The sequence below is a fragment of the Panthera pardus genome, unplaced genomic scaffold (genome assembly GCF_024362965.1).
Source record: "Panthera pardus isolate Hobbes unplaced genomic scaffold, ASM2436296v1 HiC_scaffold_17, whole genome shotgun sequence".
In the NCBI taxonomy this organism is placed as follows: domain Eukaryota; kingdom Metazoa; phylum Chordata; class Mammalia; order Carnivora; family Felidae; genus Panthera; species Panthera pardus.
Window position 1 is genome coordinate 23,962,070 of NW_026526732.1, and position 20,767 is coordinate 23,982,836.

A 20,767-nucleotide genomic window follows, 5' to 3' on the forward strand; every position below is an offset into this window, starting at 1 on the left:
AATTTAAATAACTTTGAAGATAAAATTCCTAGAGACATGAAATAAGTAATATGAATGGCCTTGATATATGATATATAAAAGTGACTTATAAAAATTGTGATTTATATACATATATCCAAAGTTATTTTATTTAGCCAAACTTAACCTAATAACAAATTATTTCAAGTAATGAAATCCAAGAAGAGTGTAGTAAAGACTTGTAATCGAGTTAAAAAACATACAATTCATTACAGTGCAAATGTTTAACTTGTCTAATGGAACTACGATAATTAAATGCTGTTCTTGATCAGAAACATCTGAAAAAAAATGTGTACATTTTAGAAATGGGTTGGCACATTTCATTAGCTTCTGGCTACATCATTGTAGGTAGTTCTTGACTAATTTTCTTTTTATCACATAATTTTCTTCTTTAATTACCAAGAACCTGCCTAATGTTTTTCCTAATGAAGAGTGTTATTTGGCTCACTTCAGAACTGTGCCACTTCTGAGAAGATTACATTAAACTCAGATAGTGTGAATTTGGAAAGTCATTTTGATTTTAGGAACACCCTATTTAAAGCAACGTTGTCAGTGATGGGGATTAAAGAGTACACTTATTAGGATGAGCACTGACTAACATATGGAATTGTTAAATCATTCTATTGTACACCTGAAACTAAAAAATAGTGTATTACATATATATCAAGTATGTATTTAGGGGAATCCTTGCCCAATCATAGGCACATGTATGTTCAGCCTTAATAGATATCGTCCAGCAAGTTTCCAGAAGGAAAAAAAAAAGCAGAATTCACTTTGGAAAATTTCCCATCTCTGCTAAAGTTGAACATATTCAATCATTGTGACATCTACATGTAGAAATCTACACGTGGATTCAAATATGCACCAGAAGACAGGCAAAGAGTATTTATGGAAACATTGTCCAAATCAGTTAAAACTATAGAGAATACAAATGTCTTCATTAGAAGGGATAAATACAGTGGGTATATTTATACTGGAATACTATGCAACAATGAAAAAAATGCTACAAACAAAATCATGAGTGGGTCTCACAGATGCAATGTTAACTGAAAGAAACTGGACACAAGATTAAACACTTTATGGTTCCATTTATAGGATGCTCAAAAGCAGCAAACTAATCTTAGATGATAAAAGGCAGAATAAATAGTGGTTATTTCAAGAGATAGCAGCTAGATTGTAGGTTCTGAATGGTGATTACATTAAGCTGTACATTTAAGAACTGTGTACTTTATGCATGCTATATTTCAATAAATATGTTTAAAACTAATACGCAGCTGTTGGAAAGAGTCTCCATCTTTGGGGTGAGAAAAATGGATCAGAAAAGAAGAGAGAGTGTGTGTGTGTGTGGGGGGGGGGGGGGTTGCGGAATTCCGTTCATTTATTCCGTCCTTTGTCACTCATTCTCTTTCCTAAATTCAGTGTTACAGTGCCAAGGCCTTGACAGCTCAGCCCCTGAATCCTGAGGATTGCAAATTGGGGCTCCTCCCGCTTGGAGGCGGGTAAGGATGTAACTATGTAGGGGCGCAGAGTGAGCGAGAGAGGACTCAGATCCCCTCCAATTCCGCACATTACGGCAGGCACAGCAGAAACAAGAGCAAAACTGTGCAAAGAGCAAAGTGCCTACCGCCCCCAGGGTTTCACCTGCGGATCGCTGGGCAAGGACAAGGTGACTTCTTCCCCTCCCCGCGAACTGTCCGGCAGGTACTTTTTTTAATTCCGGAGGGAAAAAAATCTTTGTTCACAAAAGGACTGGTTCCTCTGTGAAAGGGAACAAACCGTTGAAGACTGGAACGAAGACGCAATTGCTCTGCTTTTTTTTTTTTTTTTTTTTTTAATTCGGAGCCAGCGGAAGCCATGTGCCCCTTCCAGAAGTGAAGCCCCGAAGCGTGGGCAGACCTCTCCCCAAAGCCCGATCCTCTTCGGGACGCGGCAGCGTGACTCGCTCTCCCCAGACGGTAAACTTGTCCCCGTGAGAGGGAAACTGATTAAGGCCAAGTGGGTGTTGCACTTTTCAGGGCACCTGGGCGCATGAAAACCCAGCGGACTGTCCTGGAAAGAACATGCCCCCCAAGTCTCTCTACAACCTCTCCCAGACCGCAGGAGCGAATCAGAGCGGCTTCGTTCCCGGGGTTTCCGAGGGGGACTTGCTGGCCGCCGCCGACGGGACGAGCGCCAAGTTCGCGATCCGCTGTGCGATCCCGTCCCTCTACCTGCTCATCATCGCGGTGGGCTTGCTAGGCAACATCATGCTGGTGAAGATCTTCATGAGCAACAGCGCCATGAGGAGCGCCCCCAACATCTTCATCTCTAACCTGGCCGCCGGGGACTTGATGCTGCTGCTCACCTGCGTCCCGGTGGATGCCTCGCGCTACTTCTTTGACGAGTGGATGTTCGGGAAGGTGGGCTGCAAACTGATCCCGGTCATCCAGCTCACCTCGGTGGGGGTTTCCGTGTTCACTCTCACCGCCCTCAGCGCCGACAGGTAAGGGCGCAGGTAGTGGTGGCCTGGAAAAGCGGCGCAGAGGGTCAGGGGTGCCCCTGGTGGGGGGGGGGGGGGAGGGAGAAAGGAAAGCCCGCAGGTGGGCAGGGAGAGAGGGAGAGAGTGTATCTGGGAACTGGAGTAAAAGGAGTTAAAAACGGCCTGAGTTGTGAAGCTTGAAAAAATATATAAGAACAATATTCCTAAATTTAAAAATAATTAACATTGTATTAGTTTGAAAGTAGTTCTAAAATTGCATAGCCTAGTCTCCTTCCTCCCCTGCACACACTCTGAAAATCTTTACTATTTCATAGAAAAGCTATAGAATAATTGGGCAACAGGGCACCTATCACGTAGGAGCTTTCCCTGTGTGCTAAAATCTTACAAGTGCACTTTCCTTGTTCAGTCAATAGGTAAGAATGTCTAACTTAATATTAGGAAAGTGTTTGATGTTGAGGTTTTTTTTTTTTCAAATATGGGGAAACATCATTTATACTTATTAACCAAATTCTGTTATTTATTCCAAGTCAAACAACTACAATAGTAAATGCTCTTCAGACAGTTGACTACACATTCTTGCTTTAATGCCTCAAGTTAAGTGATCCCCCTCCCCTGCAAACAGGTAGGTACTGAATTTTAGTATCTTAAAATGGTGGTGTAAAAATACAAATTTGATATCAAACCTGCTTTTCACGTATTTTAAAGGTGAGACATGTCTAGTATTTTACCTTGCAGACCAACTAAGTTCAACCATGTCATTTTTAGGTGTTAAGGTAAGATATTGAGGCCCAGGGAAAGTGAATCCCGTTGGCAGGGCAGGCTGGAGAATCCAGGACTGCTGACTGCTGGACCATGCCTCTCCCTCAGTCTCTCTATCATCATGCTTTCCCGCATTTAAGCAGGAGAAATGTCTGCATGGGGGTGCGGACAAAATGTCCTATTAGGCAACTGTGCATGGAGCCCTGGTTTAATTCTCTTCGGGATGGGGGGTTGACTTAAGCTATTTAGATAAACAATTGAACTTGGATGATTAAGGTGGTGGATGCACTCCTGTTCTTCAATTTACATGTTATGAGTGGAAAATGACTCCATCTAAGTGTCCCGGTATTTGCATTAATACCCTTCCATCACTCTGACATTGAAGAGTTAATCTTTGTTGAAGGAAAGACAACAATCACTGGCGAGTTGAGAGCTTCTGTCTTTTTAAACCAAATATTATTGACTTTTTAGTTTGTGTCATATTCTTTCTAAAACCACATTCCTATAAAAATGGGTGCCTTTGGGTAAATTATATGTACCTCATTTTGCTAAGACGACACTATTTCTGTTACCTTTTATACAGTTTTTTGAACCCTGTAATTAAAATATGACTTTTTAGTTTAGCTGCCCCTCTTTATAGGACCCATTTTAATTAGAAAGTTAAAAGAATACTACTTAATAATTAGAATAAAACATATTGAATAGCTATGAATACAATAGTTAAAGTTACTATCATTGTGCTTTGATTTCTGCTAGCAGCAAGATCCAGGGCTAGAGTTTTTTTTATGCCATTTTTCTCAATCTATTGTCATGGAGACCCACAGGTAAATTGGCTGGCTCTGACCAAGGTCTGAGAACATGCTATTACTCATGTATTTACTGACCTTTTTGCTTTGTTATATATATCATGTACTTTGTAAATGCAGCGTGGATACTTTAATAATAAGGATAAAGAAAGGTGGGTCGCCTCTTCTGCTTCGTCCACATTCTACGTTGTGTGTTTTGGAAATATAAATTAAGGAACTGGAATCACTGGTGATGAAATTACCCAATACATTCCAATAGTCAATTAAAGTGGTTTGGAAACGTTCTGCTATATATTGTCTACATTTCTATTTTTCTCCCAGAACATAGTGATCAAGTGTTGGTAAGTATTTAATCTCCTCCCATTTTATCTCACCAAATGTTTGGATTTCCTGTGAATTTGGAAACAAGTAGAGGACTAATTGTACTTAGCACTGTGCTTTTCTGTGTGTGAGTTTATTACCCTCGCAATACTATGAAGCAGGCATTATTATTATTACTGTTTTAAAGTGAAGAAATCTAAGCCTTGAAATTAAGCAACATTTTCACGATCTCACAGTGATGGAGCCAACATTTGAGCTCAATTCAAAGTCCATACTCTTTATCATTAAGCCACAGTATTACTTTTCTGAGCCTAAGAAATTATTAATGATTTTTCCTATTTAATGGTAAATAGACTGAAAAATTCAATCTAAAGCAAAGCACCCAAGAGTACAAAAGGAACAATGATTTTGAAAGCTGATTCATTAGATTCAACAAAAGGAAATAATATCATAAAAATTCAAAATTAAGCAGTGGTAGTGGCAATAGGAAAACTTTTTAAGCAACAAATTCAATTGTTCATTAAACCAAATATCCTATCTTCACTAGATGGCTTCAATGTCTTTCCTTAAGAAAATAGAGTATAGAAGTAAAATCACTGTAATGTAGAAAAAGAAACAGGAAGATCATTCTATTTCAGAAAGCACATCCCAATGTGAAGCGGACTTCAGTGTTATAGAGCATCAATGACAGCATCACCGGAGAGCAGAGACTGAAATAAGAAGTATAATATTTATGAATCAACCTTGGGCTTAAATCACCTTGTTCGATATGACCAAAGTGTTGGGCGGGTGACACTTTTGGTTCTTGAGATTATTATTCCTTGAATTGCCAAGCTTTTTTGAGAAGTTTCAACGGGTACATCCGTAGGAAAGATCTTTTATGTCCACTGTAGATGTGCCTCAGGGGCATTTCATAACCCCAGTGGAGGAGGAGAGACAGGGCCCGATCCGAGTTGGTGAGTCTGGTGATTTTAGTTTATTTTCTACTTTTATCTTGATGATTTTTTTTATATTTTGAAAATGTACTTGTTTGCTTGCTCACATGAAATAGCTGATTAAAGGCATGTGCATATTCTCTGTGGTATTATGTTTTTAACAGTTTTTCATACACACACACACACACACACACACGCTGGGATACTGAGCAGGTGGGATCCCATAAACATACTTTGTTTGTGGTTGGCTTACAGGTATCTCCTTCACTATCTATTACAGTGGCTTCATTTCCAAACTTAGGATATAATTTCTTTGATTCCTGAAGACCATTTGGCTTCTAAAAACCCCTAATTAAAATGCAAATAACTTTTGAGAATGAGTTCTCCTCTTTCCTTTAGAGGAAAAATTTCCCAGATTCCTAGGGCTGAACTATAAACTTAATAATTTTATGTATTTACCAATGTAAAACTAGGCATCAATTCTTCTTATTTTTTAAATACAACTGTTAATTAAAATGCATTTTTATTTTTTATTTAAAAAAATTTTTTTAATGTTTATTTATTTTTGAGACAGAGAGAGACAGAGAGAGACAGAGCATGAATGGGGGAGGGTCAGAGAGAGGGAGACACAGAATCCGAAACAGGCTCCAGTCTCTGAGCTGTCAGCACAGAGCCCGACGTGGGTCTTGAACTCACGGACCATGAAATCATGACCTGAGCCGAAGTCGGCCACTCAACCAACTGAGCCACCCAGGCGCCCCTAAAATGCATTTTTAAATTAAATATTAAAAACCTATAAAATAATAAAAATGCAATTAATATTAATTTAATGTATCAGATTATGTTGTTTTTCTGGTATTGAATAGCCAATGTTGGATTGAATGCAAACATAATTTTTTGCCAAATCTAACTAAAGTGTTAACATATTAATGATTTCAAGCTTTTAGTTGCAAGTTAGGATACTCAGATTTAATTCCATAACTAAGCTAGTTCTGTTAGGTATGATGAACCTTGAATCATTAACATTATTTGGATATTACAACAATGCAAACAGATATTCTCTTCGGTATAATTATTTGTTAAAATATTGAAACAGATCAAATGTACACCGTGGATCTAACAGTCCCAAGGCCTTCAGAAGCATTTTTATGAGTCTTAGTCCAGTGATGGGAGGGAATGCCATAATCTGTTTTCTGGGTTTTCACCAAAACTCCTGAGTGAAGCTCAGGTACTGATTAACCAGCTGGCCCCACTGGAGATGTTTTCTTCTTTGGTCTGGAGCCCTGGATAGTAAGCTGAGAAGCCCTTACTTCTTGGTGCTGAGATTAGCACTTAGAGTGTGTTTCTAAACTCTTCTGGGGAGTTCAGATTGGCCATACCTACCTAAGAGAATACTCCACACTCACCCTACAGATAACCCATTTTACCAGAGCAAGGACTTTTTTTATTTTCAACTTGTTCCAAAAAGAATTTAAGAGAGCTTAAAAACAAAGATACAAACAACACACAACAGATATAAAAAAGGGAGGAAATCCAGGGAGAGGAAAAATAAAAGTTGAAGACTATAAGGTGAGCTATACCGTCACAAATGTGAGTCACGTGTTTGTGAACTTTCTAGCTGCCAATGCAAAAAGGATAATTTTTCATAAGAAGTGCTCAGCTGTTATTTTTATGTAGTCATAAAACAGGATAAATTGAAATCTGCACTTAATTTATCAGTTTTTAATCTGAATTTATATGTTTTTTTTTGCTAAATAAAAGTTGCTATCTTTGACTCCAATAACTCAGATATCTTTTATTCATTAGTCTCAAATGCTTCTAGCTTATGTCCTTTCTCCTTCTCTTTAGAAGGAATCTGAGACATTGGAGAGGCTGTGTAATTCTCACAATATTCATACTATTGCCATAACTTGTGTACTACTTTATAGTTTTTGAACATTATTCATGCACCTTGGTCTGAAACTTTTGGGACACACTATAACTAAGGAGGGATGCCCCGGACATGTGGGTGCTAATCCTGTGTCTGTTAGGTTCCACTGTTCTAGTTGGAGACGATAAAATAGTGCAAAACACATGCTCATAAGGCAGTATTTTCCTCATTTGCAAAATAAGAATAATGTCTTCAACTGTAGAGCCAAGGGACTGTAGGTAGGATCCTATTATTTCCCTCCCTGAGTATTGAGTGGAGAAAGGCCCAAAGAGGAGAAGAGACACTATATTGGTGAGGCAGCTGAACGGTGAGTTCTGTCTCTGGGGCTCTATCACTGTCCTCCACATTGCAACAAGTCTTTCAGTCACTTACGCTGATTCTATTTGGTCCACTTCTCAGTGGAAACACTCTCTGCGGTGTACCTTGTCAGTCTTTTGCCTGCGGTGGTGCATTTAAATAGGGGGCCATCCGCTCCAGTGGAGCCAGGAAGTCAGTGAAGTTCAACACTTTCCCTATTGTTAGCTGTCCCACCAGTACACTTCCTGTTTGTGTGTTTAAAGAACAAACATAAGGATTTACATTGGTCCTTTGGTTGCTGATTCCTCAGGAGGACTGACCGATCTCCAAGGTCTTTAATAGTTTTAATTGCATTTTTATTTTTTCATTCTCAACAAGCTCTTTTTTTAAAAAAACAAAATTAAAATTTGAGTATAGTTGGCAAACAATGTTATATTAGTTTCAGGTGTAGCACATAGTGAGTCAGCTTCTCTATACGTTATGTTATCCTTACCACGAGTGTAGCTATCATCTGTCACTGGGCAATGCTATTACAATACCGTTGACTATATTCCCTATGCTGTTCTTTTTATTCCCGTGACATTCATTGCATAACTGGAAGCCTCTATCTCCCACTCTCCTTATCCATTTTGCTCATCTCCCACCCCTCTTCCCTCTGGCACCCATCAGCTCATTCTTTGTATTTGTAGATCTGATTGTTTTTTTTTTTTTATTCATTTGTTTTGTTTTTTAGAATCCACACATGCATGAAATCATATGGTATTTATTTGTCTTTCTCATATGTCTTATTTCATTTAGTATAATACCTTCTATGTCCATCCATGTTGTCACAAATAGCATGATCTCATTCTTTATGGCTGTGTAATATTCCATTCAATAAGTTCTTACTTAAAGTTTTTTAGTTAGTCCTTACTTTTACTTAGTGCATTTCTAGAAAAGTTGATGCTGATATGGGTTGTAGATGATTCTCTTTTAGAAGGTGTTGATCAAATATTCAGTACGAGATAGTTATATGCTATATTTGTGTATTTACTTTCCATTATTACTTTTACTTGTGAAATAGTATGTAGGTTTTAGATAATATTTATCTAACCAGTAGATTATTGTAAGCTCTATGGAGAACCCACCCACATACCAAATATACTGACAACTTTGGTATTTGGAAAGTTTATTTGTTTATTTTTCTATACAAAAAGATACACGTCTTCATTACATTTCCCTTTTTAATTGTTTGTTGTTTTTATGCCTGTATTCTTATTAGTTTCTGTATGACCAAAGTTATTTTCAGTTTCAGTCCAAGCTCCAAAGTGATGACCGAGCTTAATATTGCTAGGTTCAAGCTTAATGAACTGTCTTTTAACTTATTGTTTTAATTATTGATACAAAATATTCAATGCTATTAGGCTCATAGCCCATCTTTGTGAAAGCCACTGATTTATTGATGTGCCGGGCAGTATTTTCTATTTCTAGTTATTCATGGATCTTCAAGGGGAACAAGAATAAACATTAAACATTTATTTATCCCAAGTCCTTATCTTCATTAATATATGTGCAATTAAGTTTTGATTTTTTTCTTCTGCAGATTTTCATTAAGAATATTTTTTTCAAGGGATTCCTGGGTGGCTCAGTCGGTTGAGCGTCCCACTCTTGATTTTGGCTCGGGTCATCTCACAGTCATGAGATGGAGCCCCACATCTCCATCAGATGGACCTGAGCTTAAGATTCTCTCTTCCCTTTCTGCTCCTCTCCCTGCCCCTCCAACTTACTTGAGTGTGTGAATGTGCTTGCTCACTCTTTTTCTCTCTAAAATAAACAAACAAGAATATTTTTTCAACTTTCAATGTAGAGCTTCTTTACTTTTATCATTTGTGGAAATTTGAGAAGAATATTTTGAAAATGAAATTTTAATAATTGTGATTTAATTTAAGTTAATTTTTGGAAAAGAATCACATTTTAAGAGAAAATGGGTAGACGAGGTAAAGAATTTAGTTCTTCAGTTGCATTCTCTGTGATGTGCCATAGCTGAAAAAATATAGAATCTGAAGTCACAAGATAGTCTTGTGTGAATTCTAAGTCATCTGCCTACTGGCTCTGTGGTTATTTCAACATCACTTAATCCCATAGTCTCAATGAGCTTTTCTGTAAAATGGGTACACCAATCAATTTTACTACACAGGATTATTTTATCAAATTACATAATTAACATGAACATAATTAACATAATTAATATAAACAGTAGGTTGCTGTGTAACTACTTCTGCTATGTCATCTATGTGTCAGGATGACAAGTGACCCATTAATTCAAAACAATATTTATTCACATATGCAGTTAATTATTAGATAATAGGCAGTAAAGTGGGGTGAAAAATGAGTCTATTGTAAAATTAATGAAGGTGATCTCTCTACCTTCTATAGCCCTTCCCCAATTCCTTTAATCATAGACTGGCTAGTTCCAACCTATTGCCTTCATCAACATGACTTGTCATTGTCATTCCCCTTCTCATGAGACTTTCATGTGTCATTTAAGTCACACACTTTAGTGGGTTAAGAACAAAGTGATTTGGCCAGAGGGTAGATCCCTTTGTGTCAAATGGAATTACTGAGCCCTCTGTAATTGAATCCAGTATTTTTTCATTTTTTCCAAGGTGACATCCCACTTACTACATTATTTTTAAAAGATTATCATTTTAGACATTCTGTTCTATGATCATGAATAGATATTTTAAATAATAAATTTAGTAATTTTATTCAGAATAAATTTTACTGCTGTGAGCTATAAATACTTTTTAAAACATGATGTGACGTATTATAAAGGGCAGGCATCTAGTTCTTAACGCTGAACTTTTGCTGGATTCCGGAAACTCTACTGCTGAACATATGTCCTTTGCACCAGACAAGCTCACAGGGGTCTTGCATAAAGATGCTTACTGCCACAGTCAATCTCCTTGAAAAGTGGTTTCTGAACCTGGTTTATATTCAGAACCATTTGAAAATCTTAGTAAAATGTAGAGCCTCACATTCTATATCTTAGAGAATGTGTAAGTCTGGAGAGAAACCTAAGACTCTATCTTTCTTCAGCTCTCTAGGTGGTTCTGAATATTGATCCAGCTTGGGCATCACTAGACTTTGTCTCCATCCCTGACATCATTTTCATCTCAACCTAATACCCGATGACCATCCCACTCTACCAAAACTGTCTTAATAAGCAATCTCCTTGCTGCTTGGACCACATTTCCCTATTAGTTCAACATTTACTGAGAAATGACTATGGGTCAGTCATTGTTATGCACTTTAGATACAACAATGAGTAAGACATAGACTCCAGTTTCAAAGGAGGTTTTTGGTTTTTTTTTATTTTTAAGGAGCATTTGACACAGAGGTCTACATTTCTTTTTGAAATTTCCTCTTTCTCTTGCTTCTGTGATATCTTTCTCTCCTTGGTCAGAATGTTCACATTTAAACTCTTTGCTGGCCTCTTATAAATGAAGGAATGACAAGCAAAAAAAAAAAAAAAAAAAGATTATGGATAGTCTAACTAGTATGTGTGCAGAAATGTGTAGAAGGAGATTTTGAGAAATTGAGATGACTTTATATGAGCTAAAATTGATCTAATTTTCATTATATGTATTTTAATACAATGACATTTCATTATCCCTTACATTAAATTTAGACTATATACAGATATGGTAAGTGCAAGATTCAAAACAGAAATTAATGAAGAAGCATACGTATTTATTGATATTTAATACATGAATGGTGATTATGTTTTCTTTAATCCCTTTTGATTCATTATTTTTTAAGTTTTCAATTAGGGATACCTTTCTAAGACTATCTAAAAGAAAACAAACATAACTTTTCACACATATGTATTATGCTACTAAATTTAATGAGATGGTTTTCGTACTGACGGACTGTTTCATTCCTATATTTTTTAAATGTTTATTTATTTATTTTGAGGGGGGGAGGGGCAGAGAGAGAGAAAGAGAGAATCCCAAGCAGGCTCCGCACTGTCAGTGCAGAATCCAATGTGGGACTCAGATCCACAAAATGTGAGACCATGACCTGAGCCAAAACCAAGAGTCAGACGCTTAACCGACTGAGCCACCCAGACACCCCCTCATTCCTATATTTTCATAAATTTTTAAATAAAGGATGATTAAACATGTCCATATTTGCTCTGTATTGTTTTACCTTTTATCCTTTCAAAGATGCACATGAAACACTGGTGTAAACCTTCTTCTCTGACAATTATAAACCATGGTTAAGGACTAATATTGATGCTTCACTAATCTGTTGCTTTAAACTATAATTTCCAGCTTTATAGAATTGTCAGTACTCCCCTTTCTAGCAAATGTATATCATTTAGAAGAAGATCCAAAGTTTATTTCCCTTTCCTGCAGGACATGGCTAAGAACTGTACCTGTCGAAAAGGCCTTCTCTATCCCTTCCTTACACTCCCACTAGGTTTCTTACTTCCCCTAAACCAAGAATCCAAGAGCTGTTGCTACAGCTCTGTTATTACAATGTTAGCAGCATGTTATTGGCAATGTTATTACAATGAAGGAGGTATAACTTCCATTCCTCTTTGCAGTTTCCCCAACATGCTTTCTGTTTATGTGCTCAGAGATAAGGTGGGAATGGGAATAGGGGAGTGATGTTTTCCTCCTTTTTAGTCCACAAAGGAAAGTTCAGAATATTCTTTGAGTTTTCTGACAACATAACAAGGAAGGCTAGTTAATTGATTAATTTTTGGTAACCATCACCCCCAAAACTTCCCTGCTCTTTCTCCATCTCCTCTACGTACAAAAGAATTTGTGATCGGCTTTTTGGCACTTTGATCTTAAATAGGAATTGGGAGGTAGTAGATACCTAACTTTTGAGGAGAAATTCCAGCATAAAGAAGCTAAGCAAACACACCACCAAATAAATATCTTTAAGTGTATTGGTTCATTTTTGGTTTGTTTAAAAATCTGATTTAATTATATTTCCATGAATTCCAATAACATCATTGTAATTAATGCCAAAAAAAAGGGCAAAGAGAGATATCTGAACATGAAAAAAGAAAAAAAATGAATCCACAAGTGAAAATAATGTATATTGGTACTAAAATATAGTTACTTGAATCCATAAAGGGAACGGTTTCTTCTAATTATCTATTCACTTGCAAAACAAGAACTTCTAGAAATTAAATATATGATAGCAGAGGGACCACTGACTGGGTGGCTCAGTCAGTTGATCATCTGACTCTTAGTTTCAGCTCAGGTCATGATCCAGGGTTGTCGAGCCCACCATTGGACTCCACACTAAATGTGGAGCCTGATTGGGATATTCTGTCTCTCAAAATAAAACTGAAAAACACATTTAAAAATCTAATGGTGGAAATAAAAAAAAATTATAAGAATGGACGCTAAGGCTAATAAAGCATCTTAGAAAGTAAAACCAATAAGAAGGTGGAGATGAGCTTGATAAAGTGAAGGAGGAATTAGACTCAAGTACTGAGACTCCAATTATAAAGCAAGATGGTAAAAAAACAGAAAGAAGTAAATTCAGGTACAGGGAAAATTATGCAAAAAAAAGATCAAGTAGCAACTGTAGGTAAATCGAAGACATGTTTAGGAAAGAAAACAATATATTACTTAATTCTACAGTAAGAGATATTTGGTTGGTCATAATAGCAATCTAGTGACTATTTTATAAACATTTAATATAATTTACTGAATTAGGAAGTTGGTAATGGGAGAGATAGAAGTATATAAGAGAGAAAATCTTCAACTTCCGTAATAGGATGTCAAGAGCAAATGTCTACAATATTTAATTCAGGAGATAGTGGCAGAAGGACATTTCTTAGACATGTGGAGGTAATGATATGAAATTTGGTTCAACTCAGGAGCAGGACCTGAAATGAAATCAGGTCCTGCTTTTCTTATTCTTTACAGGCTCTTAGTGTTCTCTGATTAAAAACAAAACAAAACAAACAAAAAACCCCACCTCTTTGAATGTATTAAGCTAATAAACATTAAAAAGAAACAGAAAAAAACAGCTAATTCTAGTTACCGATTGTAATTCGACTTTTACTTTCTTCTGAACATGTAATTAAGCAGAAGTGGGGGGGTGGTGGGAAACACATGCCTACTTTTTTCTGCCACGTGCAAAGTCTAGGTGAAACAAATGCAGTATGTTCGCTACTTTATTTAATTTGGGGTTGAGGCCCTTTGCTGTTGCTCTACTTTAAGTTTTATATGTGTCCTGGTATACAGGGGTAGACTCTCTAGATCAAAATGCAAACTGTCTTTCTCTGATTGAGGGTCTGGGAATGATGCTTGATGCAAATCAGGAAGAAGAAAGAGAGGCTCCCCTCAGAGAGGTATTGAGGCCAGGAGCTGTTTCTCTCTTCCGGGCAATGGGAAACATCTTTACAGAACCTCAGACCTTATCTGCTTGTTCTGTTGCTTGAAGTATTCTGAATTTTTAGAACAGCATTCTAAATCAACTGTAAATAAGGAGAAGGTATAGAGTCATGGCATGGTTAGTATCTGCTAATTGGCAGGCACAGTAATAGGTAGTCTCTCCATTTTTTTTTTTTTTTTATCACAAAACTTTGAGAAAAATGTTTTTATCCCCACCTTACAGATGAAGAAAAAGACCTTAAGTGATTTTTCCAAAGGATATTAGAGTTAAGAAAATGGCTCAGGTTTGTTTGACTAAAATAATTTTTTACTGTGTCAGGTTAACTTCCTAGGTGTCCTATAACCTGAATTACTTTCAGAAAAATATAAATAACTTGATGTTCACATATAATTTTGGTTTGTTTGCATTACGATTACCCTAAAGTGTGTGATTGAGTTAGCTGTTTATATTCTTTAAGCCCTTGTGTCCTGGAGTGTGGTTCCTTTACCATTATGATGGTGTTATATAGGAAGAGAGAGGCTTTCATGAGGTGTCAACAGGAAATAAATTTCAGCTACAAAGACAGGATGTTATTTCATCTTCAGTTCTTTCAGTTCTTATGATTGAATTATGGAGAAAATCCCAGTCTTTAAGGTTTACTAATGCCCTTAGGGAAAAAAAGTGGGAGACTAAGTCACAGAAGGTGAAGAGCAGCAAAATAGAAGTTGGTAACATTATTTTGTAGACATTTTATATTTTAGGGTTTCTGTCTATTATTGCAATTATAGCGGTGATAGTTTTTTGAAAATGCAGTGATTTAAATGAAAAAAAAATGAAAATATTCAATAACTGATGATACTTGTACTATGTGTGATTTAGAAAAATACTTGCAAAAGAGGTAAGCAAATTAATGGAATTTGGGGAATGACAATTTAAAATCTTTTCCTTTCTCCGTCTTCTGTGCTAATAAGCTATGGAATGTCTTGTAGACAGACATCAGAGATTTTAAGTATTCCATATACTGCAAAACAGCTAGGGAATAACAGAGTTTTAGCACCTCTCTCTCAGCCAGTAGGATCTCTCCTTCCTCCCTTCCTTCCTTCCTTCCTTCCTTCCTTCCCTTCCTTCCTCTTTCTCCTTTACATTTTTCTTTCTAAGAGAGTAATATGAGTCATGTTGTCTTCCCAGGTACAGAGCCATCGTCAACCCCATGGACATCCAGACGTCCCGGGCGTTGCTGTGGACCTGCGTCAAGGTGGTGGGGATCTGGGTGGTCTCCGTGCTGCTGGCACTTCCGGAAGCCGTGTTTTCGGAAGTGACGCGAATTGAGGGCGTTGAAAATGGCAGCTTCACGGCGTGTGTACCCTACCCTCAGACGGATGAATTACATCCAAAGATTCATTCAGTGCTCATCTTCTTGGTCTATTTCCTCATACCACTTGCTATTATTAGCGTTTATTATTATCATATTGCAAAGACCTTAATTAAAAGTGCACATAATCTTCCTGGAGAATACAATGAACATACCAAAAAACAGGTAAGCTTGTTAGGTGTGTGGGTGGGGGTGTGTGGGTCAGATGCAATAACTGCTGTCTGCTGTTCTATGGCATGGGTTCTCAATACCATGAATGGTTAGAACAGAATCCCAGGGCACTGGCACAAGCATTAGCCTGAACTAGAAGAGATGTTGGGGTGGGAGGAGGAGGGGAGGGCATCTCCAGTATGTGGCCATGTCAGAGCTTTGTAAAAGCCCACTGAGGTCCAGCGTATCTGCCATCTGGGCCTACAGCTATTAAAATTTAATGTCTTTGAAGGCTTTTCCTTACCGGCAAATGTTCATGCAAAAAACAACATAATAAACCAGAAAATTAACTATAAATTTATTTAATTATTGTCTATTCTCCCATTAGCCCATTAAGGATGACAGAAAGTCTGGGACAAGGATTCATCAGGAAAGGACCTAGGATCTGGGGATGAGGTTTGGTAGGATGCCAGAATGGGGCTCTGGGAACAGAAAGTAGAGAACAAAGGTGAGGAACAGCAGGTAGAGAACAAAGGTGAGAGTGATCAAGAGGTGGTTGATGCTGAAGTTGTACTTTCTCTAACTCAACATTATAGCTTTTCCTATAAAAATTATATATTAATTTAAAAATTACAGTATGCACCTTATGTAGTCTTTCTTCCTTAGAAAATACTCCGAGATACTAACTTAAGGTAAAACCAGTTGTGTGAATCCACAAAGAGATGGAAATATTGTTCTAGTGGGACAGTTTCAAGTTGTGCATTTGTGTACACAATTTTTAGCGAAGAACCTCTTCCAAAAGGCTCTGTAGGTACAGGGATATGATGGGTGTCCTTCACCAAGTTAAAGGCAAGTTGAATGGCGGATCATTAAAATTTGCTGGGCTGTAGTTGGAGGCACAGTCTGGGGCTTTGCACACTTCAGCAACAGCAGATTCTGGAAGGGTTTCTTGCATGGAAGGTAACCTCTATTTATTGATGACCATCAGAATCAGAGATCCACATCTTTTTTGAAAGCTAAAAAATCAACCAATCATTAAAAGAGTTGTTAGATAAATTAATACATTCATTATCTAAATACGTAGCATCGTGGGGCGCCTGGGAGGTTCAGTCACTTAAGTGTCCGAATTCAGCTCAGGTCCTGATCTCACAGTTTGTGAGTGTGAGCCCTGCATAGGGCTCCCTGCAGTCAAGGCAGAGCCTACTTTCGATCCTCTCTCCCCCTCTCTCTCTCTGCCCCTGCCCCGCTGGTTCTCTCTCTCTCAAAATAAATAGACTTTAAAATAAATAAATAAATAGATACATAGATAGGTAAGTAAAAATAAATATCTAGCCTCATGGTAGCCAAAAAATCCAGTTCATAGACTCACTGCGCTTTTTCCTTTGCCCTATGATCCAAATTGTATCTCAATTTGGGTATATGAGTTTTTGCTTTGTTTTCTAAAATTGAGTTCCTCCCACCCTCCAACCTCCACTTTTATTTTATTTTTTTAAATGGCCTTAGTTCTGCCTTGTGTTTTGTGAGTTTTCTATTGGGACTTATAAACCCTGGCTGGGTAACGGGGCTTGGTATCTGCTGAGAAGTAATCTCAGTGCTGATGGCCTGCCTGTGTGTCTCCAGACACAGACTGGCATGAAATTCTTCCACCCATACTCCACCTGTTAGTGTGGACACTGCTTTGTAATATAAATTTCACATTTATCTTACAGTCAAGTTGGTTAACTCATGCCGCTGGGATACATCTGGACCACAGCATTTGTCGTTCCTCCTCTTTACTGCACCTTTCTTTGTTGCCCCCGTCACCACTCACTACTACCCCCCAATACCAGTTATGTTTGGATTGTAAACCTTTCCAGTTTTGGTATGTTCTAGTTGACTACCAGTAGTTTTAGCCCAGAATATATCATTTTGCCTCCTATCAATATCTTTTGATAAACTAAGTTTTCATACTCATGTTGCCGTATTTAAATATTTAAACAAGTAAGACAAATACGAGCTAAACCTTGAACTCTACATATTGGAAAATAATTTTTGAATTAGAAGAGATATATGTCCAATATTTGAATTTTGTCTCTTTATCACATTCCTGAAGAGTTTCCTATAAAACAGTGAACACAGTATGTAAAGTTTATGAAAAGAAAGAAAATGTACTTTTATTTTTAAAGGTAATCTAACATAGTTAATACTTATAGGATTGACAGTTATGTCAGATGGTTTTGATTTACGTGAGTCAGAAGTTGAAATCTCAAGTTTTGTTTGTGTGTCTGTGTGGGTGTTTGTGTGTGTGTTTAATAAGGGTTTAAAAAGTCATGCTTTATTTCAATTACCCTGATTTAAACAAAATCTAATACCGAATATATTTTGTGGTTCATTAATTCAGTGGATTTAATACAAACAGAAATGATTAATGTTTAAAGTGAGCACAATAAGACTTTAGCAACAGGAAAGTAGTTAAAAAAAAGAGAGAGTTTATATAGGTCACAGTTTAGCTTGAAGACATAGCCATTTATTAGTAATTTATCATCTGGTCTCACATAAGCTGTCAAATAATTTTATTTTATTTACTTATTTAGTTAGTTTCAAGTTTTTATTTAAATTCTAGTCAGCATATAGTATAGTAGTGGTTTCAGGAGTAGAAGTTAGTGATTCGTCACTTACATATGACACCCAGTGCTCATCACAAGTGCCCTCCTTAATACCCATCACTCATTTAGCCCATCCCTTGCCCACCTCCCTCCATTAACCCTTAGTTTATTTTCTGTCATCAAGAGTCTCTTATGGTTTGCCTCCTTCTTTTTCCCTTTCCTGTATGTTCATCTGTTTTGTTTATTAAATTCCATATATGCTTAAAATCATATTGCTAAATATATTTAATGAAAGAGCATAGTGACCAAAACAAGCTTTGTCAATCTGTTAAAATCATCACTTTGTTGAGGAAAATAGTTTTTGTATTTTGGGATGCATTTGCATGCTATGGCAAGTTTCACTTCTTTTGCACAATGTTTCTCATGTCGATGGTTCCATTTTCATTTTAACCAAAGGGACTGTTTGCTTGTATTTGCAGATGGAAACACGGAAACGCCTGGCTAAAATTGTGCTGGTCTTTGTGGGTTGCTTTGTCTTCTGCTGGTTTCCAAATCACATTCTCTACATGTATAGGTCTTTCAACTATAATGAGATTGACTCATCTCTAGGCCACATGATTGTCACCTTAGTTGCCCGAGTTCTGAGCTTTTGCAATTCTTGTGTCAATCCATTTGCTCTCTATCTACTCAGTGAAAGCTTCAGGAGGCATTTCAATAGCCAGCTGTGTTGTGGGAGGAAGTCCTATCAAGAGAGATCAACGAGCTACCTTCTCAGCTCTTCTGCAGTGCGTATGACATCTCTGAAAAGCAATGCTAAGAACTTGGTGACCAATTCTATTTTACTAAATGGGAACAGCATGAAGCAGGAAATGACACTGTGATTTCAGCCATTCAACTCACTACCTGGAAAGAACTTACCTTGCTATCTCTATGGAGCAGAGCAGAAAGAAACAATTTTCTCATTCTTACTATTGCTCAGCTGGTTCATCAGGCGATTTCATGATTGACTCAGAAAAGGCAAGACAAACACAGCTAGCATTCTTCTCTGAACAGGATTTTGCCTTGAAAAATATATATCTCACACTAAAAGTCAGTCAAATGAAGCTCTATTTGTGTATAAATCAATATTGCTTCAGGATTTAAGCTGTTGTTAGAGCCAACTCTACTGTATTTATCTTAAGTTTGTTTTATCTTGAAATGTATTCCTATATTGACTTGATTCAGTGATGGTAATATTCAAATTCCTATTATTTGAAAAAGGAATCATATTTCCCTGGTGAATTTTATTCATAACCACTGCATGTATATATCTCCTTTATTTAAATAAAATAGAAAATTCAAAAGGTAGAGCTTAATTACAAGTCAATAACATTTATTGTGATTCTTTGTGTGATTAATCATAATTTATAGAGATAGCTTATGTCTGTAACTTTTAGGTATGTGATTAAAAGGTATGATGACATTTGATTATGAATAGTAAAATAGATATCATATGAATATGATTTTACATTATGGATGTAAAACGGGTATCATATGTCCCAAAACGATGATTCAGAAAATTGCATGGCCATTTGTGTATACATTTCTAAGTCCTTTAACATTTCGATGTTTCTGTATAGATATGAGAAGATTAGTGTAATTCTGGTGAGGTCAGTCACTTACTTGTCTTCTCTTACAATAGCCACCTAACAAGTGTGTGAAATCTCATTTAAGCAAGTTTATTTGGCATAGTACCACAGTTTCCTCTGACTTACCATCTTAAAGTTTTCTCTAAAATGCAAGCATGGTCTTGATTAAATTCTAAAAGCTACCCTTTCTCAGATTTGTATCAGTAAATCTAACATCTGAATTAATATATATGCTTTATAATTATTAGTTATTATAAAGTATATTAATAGTATATATACTAATATAAATTATTAATATACTCTTTCTCTTTACAAATTAGCTGAGCTCTTTCTTTCTTTTTTTTTTTCCAAAGGTACTTACAGATTTATTTTTTAATATTTTGTGTTTTCTTATTATATTACATAGCTGAGCTCTTTCTTAAACACCCTTAAGCTGTACTATTTAGGATGTGAAATAATTGTATGCAGTAATGGGAAAAATAAACACAAGCAAATTACCTATGATAATAATAATAATGGTAATGAACATGAATCAAGTGTTTTCCTTATTCTAGGCATAATCCTAAAGCTTTACCTATTTTATATATCTAATTTAGTACTCAGTATAAACCCTGAGAAATATCAAATTTGGTAGGGTATGAAAAGTTACACAATTTGAGGAATATGTCTATTAAAGAAATACACTAGTAAATTTTATAAATTTTACCCGATCACATAAACACATTGCCAGAGCTCCGATCTTAGGCTTTCTTCACTTCATGGAATTATCTCTGAAATATGTGCTGTCATTATCTTTATTTTATAGATTAGAAAATTGAGCCTCAGGAATATTAAGAAAGTCAAACAGGAGTTACACAGCCTTGTGGGGAAGGTGATATCTGAAGCCAGATGCCTTACCATGGTGCGTGCACCACTATTCCTTTATGACTCAGTTGTAACTCTCTTCTATCTCGATTGTTCTTAACCTTGGCAAAGGTGGTCAATCCACTCATCAGAAAGTTGCAAAATATTACACACCAATTTTACATGAATTCTGAGTATCTTTGAGTCTTTCAAGCCTCATCCATTAAAATCTAAAGAACCAAGGGTAATCCTTGGTC

The 20,767-nt window shown here is 36.6% G+C and overlaps 1 protein-coding gene across 1 annotated transcript; it reads left to right on the forward strand.

The window, feature by feature from the left end:
- The first annotated feature begins 1,455 nt into the window (after positions 1-1,455).
- Positions 1,456-19,849, forward strand: NMBR (neuromedin B receptor). Its single transcript, XM_019425117.2, has 3 exons — positions 1,456-2,500; positions 15,121-15,469; positions 18,519-19,849. Exons 1-3 carry the CDS (start codon positions 2,079-2,081, stop codon positions 18,918-18,920), a joined length of 1,173 nt encoding a protein of 390 aa, XP_019280662.1. The 5' UTR covers positions 1,456-2,078; the 3' UTR covers positions 18,921-19,849.
- The last annotated feature ends 918 nt before the right edge of the window (positions 19,850-20,767 follow it).